Raw genomic sequence first — 15,957 nt, forward strand, 5'->3', positions numbered from 1 at the left:
CAGTAATGAGAAACAGACTAAAACAGAAATTGGTACCAGGAGTGGGACCATTGCTATGACTAACATGACCATGTGGTTCTAAAACCTTGGGACCTGATTTGTGGAGATACGAATTGTGACAAGTTTAGAGATGTAAGCTGTAAAAGCTTTAGATTGTTATAAGAAAAGCTTAATGTGTGATTCAAGTGGGGGTTCAAAAACCTGAATGCCAATGCTGGTAGGACTGTGGATAGTAAAGACTGGGCTCATGAAGTTTCAGATGAGAAAGAGGAATCTGTTGGAAATTGGACTAAAGGCCATTTATGTTTCATTCTAGTAAAGAATTTGTCTACATTTTTTCCCATGTCCTGAGACTTTCTGTGTGACTGAATTTAAAGGTGATGAACTAATTGACCTGGCAGAGGAAATTTCAGGGCAGTACAGTGTTCAGACCATGACATGTATATTGCTGGCAGCTCCTAGTCAAGTTTACTGTGATAATCAGGAGCAAAAAAGCAGAGTAGAAGGATTTGAAAAACTTGAAGTTTGATCAGAAAAAAATGCAAGTGAAACTGGAGCTAAATAGCTATGGTTGTTGAAGAAATTACAGTCAATAAAAATGCTAAGTACTTTACCAAGAAACAATAGGAAAGATGGCTTGAAGGCACCTGAGGAATTGGCAAGACCTTATCCATCTCAGGCTCAAGAGTATAAAAGTAAAAATTCCTTTAAGAATTTGAACACCCTACACAGGGACCCAGGAAGTTATTTCACTGTGCTTGGTTGCCCAGGTACTTAGAGGCTGTTGAGTCATAGTCCCAGGAGACTTGGATATAGCTCAATATGATGACAGCTCTTAATATCAACCATGTAGTCTTGGTTCTATAGGAATGCAAAGTTATAAAGTTGGGGTCGTGGAGGCTTCCACCTCTCTCTCTCTCTCTCTGCATTTTGTTGTCATGTTCTGAATTGCTTTCCTCTACCATGCCCTTCCACCATGATATTCTTCCTTACCTTGGACCCAGAGCTATGCAGTCTGCCAACAGTGACTAAAACCTGACTTAAGCAATTTCTATTCCTGGACATTCCTCAAAAGAATTGCTTTCCTATACTTTTGCCACTAAGAGTGTAACTTAAAACCTAATTACAGGTCTTATCTGATGGTTACTGTATTAAAACTTTCCTGGTTCATTTGAACATCTGTACTGTCTAGCACACAGCATAACACGTGGGAGATGTTCAGTCAACTGGGCAATATGATTTTCACAAGTTTCAAAGAATGGGTAGCTTCCTTATTTATTTCAAACTCAGCAGGTTCCCAAAAATATAGCCTAAATTTATCACTACTTATGAGTGTGTATTTGTAATACCCTTATGCTTGAAGTTAGAATTTTTTTTTTTGTCTTGGTAGATAATGAAATCTCTGAGAAAGTTTTGGTGTTCTAACTTTCTATGTCATTTCCAGCACTGTAGATTCTAGGTCAACATCTGTATAAATTGGGGAAAGTCACTTTGCCATATTATGCCTCAGTATACACACACACACACACACACACACACACACCAAGAGAAAGTATAATGATCATTAATGATGATATCAAATATATCCACACACAAATATTATTCAGTACAGGTCTTGATTGTTCAATCATTTCTTTATTCATGAGTAAAGGTAACAAAGATTCTTCTATATTCAGCTTTTGAAAATTAACCCATCTACAGAAAAGAAAATGAACCCACTTACCAAAAAATAGCACACATCTTTACTATCTAATGTTTTATTACAGATTTTTAAGCTACATATTTACTTTCTTATCATCAGTTTAAAGAAATGTCATACAGAGTAAGTTTTTGCATGTCTTCCATGGTAAATTATTCTATTTTAAATTTGTTATAGTGTTATAAATAAACCACATAATTGCTTATGAGGACCAGATTACAGCATAATCTGCGTGCATCTGAAATGCACAAAGTGTTCTCATTGTTTCAATTAGAGAAAAGAAGAAAGTTACCTATTAGAATTAACAGCTTAGCCTTTAGCTATCCATTATTCAAAAATAATACATCATGAATTATTCACTGATTATAAAGCACAATACACTGTTAAAATTCCAATGTTGCTAAAATAAATGTGTTCTTGGACCTTTCATTTTGTATTAGATATTTTGGAATAACTAAAGGCAAATACAGTCAGGTTCACATATGGGAGGAAAGCAGCAGTGTAGCTTGAGACCACATTAAAGATAGCTTCTAAGGAGCTTGGAATTCATACCATCAATATCACAAATTTAGGTTAAGATGGTAAATTATATGTTTAAAAACCCTATTTGCAGATATTTCACTTTGATAAGACTAGGTATAAGACAACTTGAAAAAAAAAAGTTATTTCACATCAATGTCTCCAAACTTGTGTTAGGCTAATTCTTCTATTAAGAGAATGATTTATGAGAGAAGATTTATAGACAGCAGGGTCAGAACAGAAAGAGTAAGAACTCAATGGACCAACAAGTACTATGAATTTGTGGGAACAGAGAGAGGTACTCCCTCTGCTGTATGGGGAAAATCAGAGAAGAATTATCCGAGATCAACTTTCAGAGGACAGATACAGCAAATAAGGATGCTAAGTGTACTACTTGAAGATGAGCCTAAACAAGTTATAAATTGGTAATCAAATGATCCCTCTCTCCTTGGTCCATCTTCTCTTTGTGCTTAACATCCTATTTTGATAATTTACTCTATAGATTTTTATAAATTAAAATCTATACATATGCTCTTCTTTTAAAATCCAGCCTATAATCTAATATCTTTAATGGTTTTAATTCACAATGATATTGAGTTATCCTTGATGAGAATACAGAAAACGTCCTGTATGTTAGAATAACAGAACTGAGAAAAGAGACAATAGAATTAATTGTAAACATTCATAATTTGTATATTGAAATATTTGGGGAAAGAAAAACCCCATAAACCAACTTTTAGTATTAGTTTTATTTGCTTTTTTTTTTTTTGGCTTTGTTTTCTGATTTTGTTTGTTTGTTTTTGACATTGTGGGATAGAACCCAAGGCAAGGGCTGTACCACTGAACTATATCCCAGTCAGTAAATCAATTTTTACGTAAGGAGCAGGATGGTGAGAGTGGGAGGGAAATGATGATTTGTTCTAGATTTGAAGCCTCTTTATGAGTACCTATGATACAAGATGATCTTGGGTAACTTCCAGGAACATGAAGACCCAACAGATGGATACAATTATGTCAAAGTCCTTCCAAACTCATTACAGAGTTCACAGAGGAAGTTTGGGGTAATTATTTGCGGGTTAATATTGTCCAAATTCATTGTTTTAGTTGTGGTTATGTGTTCTCATTGAGAAGAACTGATCAGAGTAAAGTTTTAATTTATTTTGCTTGTACTTCTCATATTGAAATAAAATAGACAATAAATTTAAACTCACTCTGTATTTAGACCTATTGTCACTATCTGGGCAACATCAATTAAATCAGATTAAATATAATTAAATCAGATTAATTATAATCAGATTAATTATAATAGAACAAAATCATTATTATTAATAAAATATACAGAAATTATATCCTTGGTAAAATGACAAAGGTTTTTAAAGTATTCATTGAAAAAATACTAAGTGTATTTTCAAATAGGTAACATCAGACTTTAGAATTGTTTAATTTCTAAAACACTAAACATAAATTGGGTCAAAACTGAGAAAGCAAAGCTAACCAACATATAACACTGTCAGATATGGATGTTTCCATACTGACAACAAAGTAAGTTTTTAAAAAAAATCAATAGAATGTTATTCTTACTGTTCAAAGATGGCTGATTATTTAGATGCTATAGAAAATATACCGGTGGTTTTGGAATTCATCCATCATTCTATTTAGAATACATTTAGAGCCTCCTCTGCTTTCACAGATCATGTGCCTCAATTTCCCAATGTAGAATTGCCTCTGGGCAGTGCCAGGATTGTCATCTATTGGAGACAGAATAACCTCAAGAACCATTCCCATTCGTAGTTGGTCAGATAAGTCAAATGGCATAAAATATATTTTATTAAAGGAGTCAGTGTCTCTGGTTTATACTGCTCTGTTAAGTGACATGACAAATGCTTTTACAAATTAGTTGGAATAATAATTAGAACTCTTCCATAGCCAGATGTTGAGACACACATGCCATGTTAGACAAAAATATAAATGAATATTTTTGAGCTGTATGCATTTTTAAACCATTTAAAATCTGCATATAGTGCTCAGGTTAAATTAATTTTAGGTTTTTATATTCAGATATACTGTTTCATTCCTAGGAGGACTTGAGGTTGATGTACTTGATTTCAAAACAAACAAAAATGCATAAACATATCCAGCACTGTAGACAGAAGACCCTTATGTCATTCATTCATAGGTAGCACTTTGACCCCATGTGCATTGATGTAAGTGATAAGAATTTTGGCTCTCTGTTCTATTACATCAATAAGCTTTTCGATTCCTTGTCTACCACCTTGACTTTCCCAGTAAACCTTATCAAGAAACAGAGACTGAAGGAGTTTCTGCCGTAAATGCTGGCTCTTCAGAACAGAAACTGCAGATTCTGGAAACCTGAAAAGACAACGTGATATTTCATCCTTAGTAATTGCTTAGAAATATGAGTCCTTTCCCAATTGCCCTGCCATTCATTTATCCCCCATAGATCACGTAATTAAATGATACCTTTAGAACCAAAACATTTTTGTCACTGCCAAGATGACACTTCTCTTAATAATAATATAGTAGAAGCATGTGTTTAGAATGAACTGAATTTCCTTACCCATTGAGAACCTGACATACTAATGTCTTATTTAAGGTCATTTGTATGTAGGCAAAGAGTGGCACAGAATTAGGTTTCCTTGAGACAAGCAAAAATACTTTCTTCAGTCTTGAGCTCCATTTCATCAGCATCCTCAGAAGTGACAAGGTGAGATTTGATGTATGAAAATGTGAGAAGCAAAGTGCTGACAGTTTCAGTAAAGTGTTCTCAAAGAGTAGAAGTTATACAACTGAGAGAGGAAATTTTCTCATTTTACTACATACATTTGGGATTACTGGGAGCATTATATTTAGTGGAGTGTTAAAGTTGGACACAGTTTTGATCTAGAATGTCCCCTAAGAGACCCATATGTTAAGAGCTTGGTCCTCAGGGTAGTACTATTGGGAGATAGTAAAACCTTTAAAAGGTGGGCCTAGTGGGAGATTTTAGATTGCTACCTTGAAGGAGATAGTGGGGTCCTGCCCGCTTCCTTTTCCTCTCTCTTCAGATTCTTAGCCATGAGGTAGATGGGACTACTCTTCCATGCACTCCCACCATGACATACTGGGCTACCACAGACCCAAAACTACAGAGCCAATTGGTTATCGATTGAAAGCTACAAAACTATACACCAAAAGAAAATTTTCATTTTAATAAATTGATTATCTCTGGTATTTACTACCGTCATGGAAAGCTGACTTACACAAATGTTTTTCAAATAAATTTAGTGACACAAGTTTTAGAGCCAAGTCACTGCATAAGACATCTCTCTGGGTAAACCTAAGGCCAGCTTGGTAGGGTCTTTGTTGCATTACCTTAAGAGGGTACAAAATCCCATTTGGTCTTTCCTAGCTTTCACTAAAATGTTGACAAAAGTATTATAAAATATTAGGGTTAATAGTAATTTTAAAATAAATTCAGTTGTACCTTTAAAACTATAGCAAGAATACTTACTCGCTTAAAGAGTACACACTGCCAGAAATTTCAGACCTTCTAAGGACCTCTTCCATTTTTTTTTTTTTTTTTTAATATCAGAGATTGAACTCAGGGCACTTAACCACTGAGCCACATCCTCAGCCCTTTCCTTTTCTTACTAAGTTGCTGGGGCTGACTTTGAATTGGCGATACTCCTGCCTCAGGTGCTGGGATTTCAGGCATATACCACCATGCCTGGCCACCTCTTTTTGATGAGTCACAGGAGGAATGGCACATGGGAAGTATGGATGCAAGGGATCTACGGGCTCTAGCCATTCTAATCCTACCTGAAAACCAAAGGCCCCAGAGCTAAGCATGCTTAATAATTCTGAGACATGTGGAATGAATGAAACAATGCTTACAAGATGCTCTGAGTTTCCTGAGACATTTATTATATGATCTAGTGGACTACAATATTAATTGAGTAGCCTTTTTACTCTATGAAGTATTAATAATCCATTTATAAATTCTATAGTCCTTCAACTAATTTAGTTGTGGCAGAATATATGAGATGAAACTGTTAAAACCATAAGTCTCTTTAGTGACTAATCCTCTTCATAAAGGAAAACAAAAATATCACTGGCCTTTGCATTACACTGATTAACAGGAATATTCAATGCATAAATCTGGAATTAGTGAAGTCTTCATTTAACTTCTCAATGCATGAATTATATTTCAAAGATTTAGCTGTAAACCCAGTGCTCCTCACAATACACTTGAAGTTAAATTTTCTGTGAAAAAAACAAATTAGACTATTATATCTACATGAATGTTTAAAGTGGATGGAGTGTATTCTGCAAGAACTTTTAATTCTGAGAAGAAATTTTAGGTCCTGTAATATCAATTAAGTAAGTGATGTCTTAGGAATGTAAATTTTCCTATACATAAAATTTCCTTAGTTTAGACACTCAAAAAATAGAATCTGTCATATATTCTACCTTCAATACAAAAACAGAACATGAAGCTGGGCAAGGTGTCCCATGCCTGTGATCCCAGAAGCTCAGGATGCTGAGGCAGGAGGATCGCAAGTTCAAAGTCAGCCTCAGCAACTTAGGGAGGTCCTAGACAAATTAGCAAGACCCTGTTTCAAAATATAAAATTTTTAAAAGGCTGAGAATATGGTTCCATGGTTAAGTGCCCCTGAGTTCATATCCTGGTGCAAAAAAATAAAATAAAAAATAAAATAATTTGAAGAACAAGTATCAATAGTCAATAGGATAGGTAACATGGCAAAACCTCATGAAATTGGTCTCACAAAACTCACTTTTTAAACTTTAAAGTATATAAAATCTTTTAATCTTTAAAGTATATAAAATCCACATTACCTAAGTATTAGAGTTCAGGAAGAATAATCAAAATATGCTTCAGAGTATTACAAACAAGAAATTTTAGGTGTTTTTGTTTTGTTTTATTTCGGCTTTTGTTTTCTGCAGTGCTGGTGATTGAACCCAGGGTCTCATGTATGGTAGGCAAGCTCTCTATCAGTGAGCTCCATTTAACCTTTATTGAGAAAAGTAATAGTAACCAAGCATGAACACCACATATTATTACAAGAAAAAAATATTGGGCTTGGATTTGGAAGAACTGAGTTTTAACTTCAACTATATTCTTTTTTTTTTTTTTTAGGTGATATCTCACTGTGACCCAGGCTGGCCTCAGACTTAATATCCTCCTGCCTCCGCATCTAGAATAGCTGGGATTCAGTCATGTGCCACTTTGACAGGCTTAACTCAATTTCAGACTTGCTGGTATGCTTTCCAGCAGTCACTTAACTTCACAGAATTACTATTGTATTAAAGTATCATTGTATTTGTAAGTCTCCAACTTACCTCAGTGTCCTAGTCAATCTGATTTTAGACCAAGGCAGGAAGCAAAGAGAAGATGGTTCTCTTTGAAATCTCTCATCACCTTGAAATATAATCAGTTTCCATGCTAGGGTTGAATAGCTCAAACTTTATAGCTGGTTCCTGCCACTATTAAGTGTGTCAATTCCTTGTTTTCAAATAAATGTAAGATCAAGTATTCCATAAGCGCCCATCATGTTGTTACTTACAATGAATAGTGCATAATAATTCTAGAAAATAATGGGTTTTATTGTGACATTTTCACACGTGTGTATTATATGCGTTGCTTATACCCACCTTCCTATTGTATTTTAACTTTAACTTCTGCAAAGCAGAATTCATTTTCTCTAGTTCCACATATGTCCCCACTCTACCCTGCATTCTTTCTAAGTCCTGCCAAATGTCATCAGATTTTTGAGGTCTCCCCTAAATTCTTGGTCATTCCTGAGTATAGCTATACTTGTTCCCTTATCGGGTTCTCATCAGCCCTCCCTTTTAGATGTCAAACACTTTCCTCCAAAATCTTTGTCTATTTAAAGGATTTTCAAGTTTCCCCAAAACCGTCCTACCCGATCAAAGCCAGCATTAGCAATTTAGCAAGGCCCTGAGCAACTTAGCAAGACCCTGTCTCAAAATCAAAAATAAAAAGGACTGGGGAGGTTGCTCAGTGGTTAAGCACCCCTGGGTTTAATCCCTGGTACCAACTCCCCCCACCCCCAAAAAAGCTTCCTACCTAAACTTAAATATCCAGCTGTCCCTTGGATATTGTACCTTACACACCAGATTGGCTTTAATTTTACACAGCCTTCATAAAACTCACTTGAGTTTATTATGAATCTAGACATCCTGCCATGGCAATATCTGCATATCTGTTAGTTCCCACCATGTCCTATTCCATGCCCTAATAACACAGCCTCTGCCACCTGCTTATTCCTCCTTGGCCATTTCTTATTCCTGGCATCCTGCAGTCTCCCAACTTAACCCATGTGGATTTTCATAATGAGGACCAAGCAACACAACCGTGCAGGTTGTTAATTGATGCCCCAATGCACTCTAGACATCCGTCCTTTCTCCACATCACCACTCCCAGATTCACATTCACAGTTCCTTTCAACGGTTAAAGCTATCAGACATATGGTGTGAGTTTTCTCATAACCTTACCACTTACTTAACATAAATGCCATATCCAGAGGATGTTATTCCCACACCAAACTTACTCTTTGATGCCTTCTAACAATTTGAAGTTTAAGTTATCTTCACTTCTGTCGAAGAAACCCTTATTGTCTATAAAGACTAAATGCCTTGGGTCATGCTTTCGCTGGATAATGTGTGCTAGAGTCGCAGAATTTTGGTCATCACAATTTGGCCTCAATCCATTCTGTACACAGGCATCTTCCTTGCGTGGTCTGAATCCACAACAACTTGTATCTAAGCGATTATAAATCTGAAAATGGAAAACAGAAACAAAATCCAAGAAGCTGAGTAAGAAATAAAATAAAACTTGGGAAAGTCAGAAGATTTCCATAGAGCTGGTGCTGTCTGAATAGCTGACTTGCCAGAATCCTTCAATTAAATACAACTGTCAGAATAAGTCCAGGGTTCACAGCCTTCTGACTCATCCATGGCTGTAAGCATTTCCAGCTTCTGCTAATAGCTCCAGAGTCAGATCATCCAAGTTAGGCATCTCCACCCTGAGTATTCAAAGTTCCCACTGACATCACATGTAGACTTATGGCCAGCAGGATTTTGACTCTGTTCAGAAAAGACAAGACACTATTGTACTTTTACTTATCCAGGAGGTAACATCTTGCTTTCTTCCTCAGGTAGGATTATTCAAAATCTCACTGACCTAAAAGCGTATTACATTGGACTTCAGTATTTCAGTAGCTAATCTGAAATAATTTAGAAGAAACCTACTGGAAAGATCTTAGGCCCAATAATGAAAACTAAAACCATTGCCTATGTGGTGGTAGATTCTGAATAAGTGAGCAATAATAAAAACCATTAAAATACTTTGAGTTTTAGGAACTGCCACCTTTCAGAAGAGGATAAACAGATTAATTAGAAAACTGTGTAATTCCATTTGGGGAATGAAAAGAAAAATAAATCTTTATGAATCAGGGTAAAATAAACCTACAAATTAAGTAAATTTAAAGTCAATTCTCTGCTCTCACACTTAGCTCCACAATCTTGTACAGATTCCTCTATATACTATCTCTCCATTTAATTGTTGTATAAAGGAAATGGTACAATCTGCATTGCATAGTTGGTAGGAAGATTAATGAAAATGTTGTATACCTTCCAGCCCTGATGCAAGCATCTAGGAGACACCTGCTGTAGTTTGGACTCTGAGTGGCCTCAAAGACTCATGTGTCAATGACTTAGTCCCCAGCATGGCACTATTGGGAGGAGGTAGAACCTTTAGGAGATGGGCCTAGTGGAGGTCTTAGATCAATAAGGGTGGACCCTTAAAGGGGATATTGGGACTCCAGACCCTTCCTCGCCATGCAATATCCATGATATACTGCTTTACCATAACCCAAAAAGCAAAAGACCAACTGGCCATGGACTAAAACTCACTAAACCTGTGAGTCCAATTAAACGTTTTCTCTTATAAGCTTCAGGTATTTGTTACAGTATTGGAAGTCTGACTAAAGCAAACCTGGAAAAAAATTGAAACTCTGATATTGTTGAAGCACCCATAGATAACAAGATTCCAAAATAAAAGGCAATACATCCATCTTATAAGAATAACTGAACCTCAGAGAGGTTAAGTAACCTGCCCAGGGTAGAATATTAGTAAGTAACAGAGTTAGGCTATAGGCACAGATCTGTTTGTTTCCAAAATTCCACAATTTTCCCCTAGCACATTCTGTTGAATGTTTGAGACCAAAGATTCTATCTGTGCTCATAATTCGAAAGATGTCTAGACACAGACACTGACACTTTTATTCTTTGGGTATTTAATTCCCATGCTTCTCTCCTCTTTCTGTGTTTTTGCAGCTCCCATGGGGCTGGTTCCTGTGGGAGGCCAGCTACTTAGAAAGTGACACAGAAATAGAGTGCCAAAATTTAGCCTACTTTGGAATGATCTTACATTAAAACTCAATGAACAATGATTGAACATCTACTATAGCTCATCAGTGGACAGGACAACAAGGCCAAAGTTCCCTATGGCCAGCACCTCCTCACCTTCATACTTTTCAAAGAAAATGAAGTGGTCATTTACCTTTCTCTTGCTACAACAGCAAACTGCAAAAATGGGGCAAATCACCTTCCTCTCTGTTTTCTGAATGTAAATAAATTTTGTATCAAATTTCATGCTTTGAAGAGCAGGGACTGGAAGAGAAGCTATTATAGCCCAATTTTCTACAAAGCTTAAGTAAAGCTTATCATATATGGCAGTGGTGGTCAATGAGCAAATGAGCATTTGGACAGCTTAAGAGGGTACATTGCTTGTTTAGAAGTAATAAGAGATTGTTTCCAAGCAGCTCATCTATAGGGCCATAAACCTAACCAAAAGGTCACAGTTACTGTTCTCAAAGGATGGCTTTGATAAAAAATTCATTTACATCTAGAAAACAGAGAAAGGTCATTTGCCCAGTTTTTGAAGTTTGCAAAATTAAATAACCACTCCAGGGAACAATAAGTCACCACCATTGATTAAAGTGCATTTGTTTGACATGAGCCTACACAGGGTGAGCCAGGGTTTCCCAAGCAAATCACTATAGGTTAGAAGAGCATATGGAATGAAAAACAAAAGCATAAATTTAAAACTATTAGGAAAATTTATTTAGCCTCTTATCCTCAAATGATTCATTCATTTCATGTAGTACCATGGCTTTTCAATAAAAGAGAAATCAAATTATAAAAGACACTGCATCTGATTAACAACTATTTAAGGTCAGGGAGAACATAAAAAAATAACTTTTCTAAAAGCAGCTTCTTACCCAATTCTGCCTTTTTAAATAAACATTAATAATCATTACCAAAGAATCTTTATAAAATTTTTCCATCACCATATGTTTATGTTCAATTATATTTGACATCTGTAAATGAAGAAAAATCTTTTAAAATTTTGATCAAAACAACAAGATCTATTACATTAAATGTATGGGTTTAGAATTTAACTCTTAAGGACAAAATCTGCCAATTTTTTTACAACAGCTCTGAACCCTAATCTCCTTTATTGTTGATTTAATGGTGGTGGAGAAAGGACTAGGACACATAGCTAATTTGTATTGTTTCTACAAAAAAGCTGTGTTAGTCTATTTTTCATCACTATGACAAATACCAGGAATAATCAATTTATAAAAATAAAAGGTTTATTTTGGTTCATAGTTTTAGAGGTTTTAGTCCACTGTCTGTTGAACCTACTGCTTTGAGCCTGTGGTGGCATATTATATCAAGAGAATGTGGTAAAGCAAAACCACTCTCCTCAGGGCCAGGAAGCAAAAGAGAGAAAGAAGAAGTAACTGAGTCCTAATATCCCCTTCAATGGCACAACCCCAATGACCTAAATTCCCACCACTAGGGCCCATCTCCTAAAGGTTTCACCACTTTCCAAAAGTACCAAGCTGAGGACCAACCCTTCAACACATGGGTCTTTATGGAGTATTTCAGGCCCAAACTAGCAAAAGCCATGTATAGTAAATATATTGATGTTAAACAATAGCTTTAGCATTTAGGTCCTAACCTTTAATAATTTTATAAATGCTGTAAATTTCTAACTTTGAACTACATGAAAATATTAAAAGTTAGCAGTGGAAAAGACTGATGTCAGGTTTTTTTTTGCTGTTGTTTGTTTGTTTGTTTTGCTTCACCAACATTACATTGTTTCCTACAGTACACTGTAAAGTTCTTTCTGTGATCTACTTTTGAATCACTCAACAGTCTGTGATGATTTTACCATTTGTCTGGCCAACTGTTGTGACATTTATGTCTAACAGACATTATCATTAAAAATGAATTTGTGTGTTCAGCTCAACTTCTCTTCTACAAAATGTTAATGCTCACATGTTGAGTGTGTGTGTGTGTGTGTGTGTGCGTGCGCGCGCGCGTGTGCACAGTGGAGAGATATAGAATAAGACTGTGAGGTCTCAAATAATCTTACTTTGTTTATCTTATCCTCCAACTGTACTAAATTCTGTCTTTATATAATTGCCATGGTCTAGCAAGGGGCTTGTCTGCCTCTTAAATCATGCTAACTCTTCTTAGAATTTTTAATAGTCTTCCTCTGAATTCCTATTCAATACACCAGAAATGAATTCACCACAAAACTATAATCACTTCCTTAAATTCAGTACCATTTTGGTTGGCAGTTGTTTTAGCTATATAGTGAACATATCCCTGCTTCCATTTAAGATGGCTTACCTATTTTTTAAAGCCTAATAAAGCACATCCTACATAGCTATGAATCCATAATATGGTTTTAATATACTTGTTTAGTGCACACATTAAAACAATCATTTCATTTAATTATTACAAGAGTAAGCACTGTAGTTCGTATCTTTGTGCCTCTGTTATCTGTTAATTATCCTACAAAGAAGGAAATTTGAGTATAAATTTTGTCACTTAAGCAATTGTGAATTTTAGTCACCAGCATGGCAGTACTTGAATTTACATCTTATTCTTTAAAACAAATAAATATTTTTGCAAAATTGCTCTTCCACATCTGAAGAAGACTGCCAACCACAATTTTCCAGAAAAATCATTCTTTTCTCTTTTAGTAAAATGTATCTTTTCAGTGTTTCTCTAGCTAAAATTATACTTATAAAAATCCAGGTGTTTCAGCCAATTGGGGTGGAGGAGCCCAGTGGAATATTTTTAGATATATTTCCTTCTGAAATTTATTTTTCTTAATCCAATTTTCCTTTGGTAGTCCCAGTTTTGCCTATAGGAAAAAAGTGTCTTATAAGTGATTCATGATTTTCTTGTAGTGTCTAAATGAGGGCACCCATGCTCTAAGGAGTTGGCTCAACAAGACCCATTAGAAATCTGCAGAAACTATATCTTTCAAACTATATGCACACCACCTATTCTAGCTGTGTTTTCAAAAATCAGTCAATCAAGTAATTGGGTTAGTTTCTTTATAGCTTCTTTTTCCTCAAGACAATGTGATTAAACAACTAACTTCAGGAAATGCCTGAATAAAGGTAATAAAATATATTAGCTCTTCCCTTTGTGGCCATCACCAAAATAGCAATAACCAAAATAAAGTTCAATGGCTTTGTGACTTATGAAAAAAGCAAGAGCCAACGGAGACATTTCAATACACCTCCTAACACTTGCAGGAAGATAGATCTTCCCCCTTGTCTAAAGAGCTGAAGCAGAAGTACAAGGCTTCATCCCTGCCCATCTGAAAGGATGGTAAAATTTATGTTGTTGGAGGACACTATAAAGGTCAGCAGATTGGCAAGTAGTCCAGGTTTACAGGAAGAAATATGGCATGAATATTGAATAGGTGTAGTGGGAAAAGGTTAATGGTACAGCCATCCATGTATTCATTCATCCCAGCAAGGTGGTTGTCACCAGGCTAAAACTGGACAAAGATGCAAGAAGATCCTTGAATGGAAAGCCAAATCTCACCAAATAGGAAAGGGAAAGAGCAGATATAAGGAAGAAATCATTGAAATGAGTATGAATAAATGCATCTTATATACAACTTTCAATTAAAAACTGCTCAAATGAAAAGAAAATATACTAACTGTGCCATTAATATTAATAATGGAAAATATAGTGGCCATATATCAAGTGCTGAGTATGCACAGAAACCATATACTTAAAGCATTACATGTATTGTTTCTTTTAATTTTCATTGTAACCTTAAGAAATAGGTTCTACAGATAGCCCCATTTGATAAACAAGGAAACTAAGGTGCAAATAGGCTAGTTGACTTCCCCAAGACTCTCAACTCTTAAAGGACAGAACTCAGGATTCAAACCCAGATGAACATGACTTTGAGGTCCATGCATTTATCTATCCCGAGTATATCTCTCAGTTGGAGTCTCCCAGGCAATACTGCCAAAAAAGCAAGTACATTTGTACTGAATGTTAAATTATACTACATTCAGTAAATATGGTTGTATGGGGTTTAGTAGAAATACAAAGAACTTCAGTGTGGGCATTCAAGGAAAAACTCAGGAAGGACAGGTTTACAGTTGAGTATTAAGTATTAGGTAGAAAACAGGTAAAAGCATAAAGGTAAGAAATCTGTAGACACAGTATGTTAGACCGATGCTTCTCCGTGGGACTATTAATTTGTTTTAACAAATTAATCAGTAAAAATTAGAGCAATGAGGCCAGGTGCAGTGGTGCAAGTCTGTAATCCCAGTGGCTCAGGAGACCAAGACAGGAGAATCACAAGTGTAAAGCCAGCCTCAGCAAAAAGCAAGGAGCTAAGCAACTCACTGAGACCCTGTCTCTAAATAATATTCAAAATAGGGCTGTTGATGTGCCTCAGTGGTAGAGTGTCCCTGAGTTCAATCCCTAGTACAAAAAAAAATAGAGAAATAAAATGTTCAACAATACAAAACACTAAAAAAAAAAAAAATAGACTCCGTCAACAAAAATTGCTCTACCAAATTGGTATTGAAGTTTCTGAATGCTTACTTGCAATATGAGTATTTATCTTATCCTGGACTGGTGTGAAGTGGCATGCATCCCTGGATCACACTTTGTACAGCACAAGATTAATGGTGCCAGGAGTAAGGGAACGTGGAGGCAGGCAGGCAGAGCAAAAGATGATTGTGAGCATTGTGCCCATAAGAAAAATTTAACTATAGTTATATCTGCAAGTTTTCTCATTTTCTCCTGTAGAACTGGAAGAAAAGGAGAAGGCAAGAGAGTGGGAGTTGGGTGAAAATTTAAAAAAAAAAAATGAAAACTAAAGCAAAACATACTTGGAAGATGAAGATAGAACAAAATGAGGATGTTCTTGTTAACAGCAAATTTCCATTATCGAAACGTTTTTCATTATGTTGGTTAAAATTAGATAAACCTGCATATTTTTTGTGCCTGTGTTTTCCTGTGCCTCCTTAAGGTCTGAGTGAGTGTATATACCTGGAGGTTTACGTAAGTAAGTGTATTTCCAGTTTGCTAAGTCAGTATATTAAGATTCTACACATTTCTTTTCCCAATTTGTTTTTACTGTTAAAAACTGCACCTTCAGAGCACAATTCCCAACAAACTATGGAATCAGCCTAGGTGTCCATCAATGGATGAATAGATAATGAAAATCTGGTATATATACACGAAATGGAAAATATTCAGTCATAAAGAAAAATGAAATTATGGCAGTTGCAGGAAAACAGATGGAACGAGAGGGCTGGTTAAGCAAAATAAGTTAAACTCAGAAGGTTAAG

The 15,957-nt window shown here is 35.7% G+C and overlaps 1 protein-coding gene and 1 pseudogene across 3 annotated transcripts in view; one reads left to right on the forward strand and one right to left on the reverse strand.

Annotated features, from left to right (window-relative positions):
• Positions 1 to 1,615: 1,615 nt before the first annotated feature.
• Gask1b (golgi associated kinase 1B) overlaps positions 1,616 to 15,957 on the reverse strand; it is a 59,675-nt gene continuing 45,333 nt past the window's right edge. For all 3 annotated transcript variants that reach the window (XM_048813567.1, XM_048813568.1, XM_015484520.2), the window contains exons 4-5: positions 8,812 to 9,038; positions 1,616 to 4,588 (exon numbers count right to left, since the gene is read on the reverse strand). In XM_048813567.1, the coding sequence (XP_048669524.1) occupies positions 4,381 to 4,588; positions 8,812 to 9,038 (435 nt within the window). In that variant the 3' untranslated portion in view covers positions 1,616 to 4,380. The remainder of the gene's footprint in view (positions 4,589 to 8,811; positions 9,039 to 15,957) is intronic.
• On the forward strand, positions 9,988 to 14,759 carry LOC107141089 (annotated as a pseudogene).

Source organism: Marmota marmota, unplaced genomic scaffold (assembly GCF_001458135.2).
Source record: "Marmota marmota marmota unplaced genomic scaffold, marMar, whole genome shotgun sequence".
In the NCBI taxonomy this organism is placed as follows: Eukaryota; Metazoa; Chordata; class Mammalia; order Rodentia; family Sciuridae; genus Marmota; species Marmota marmota.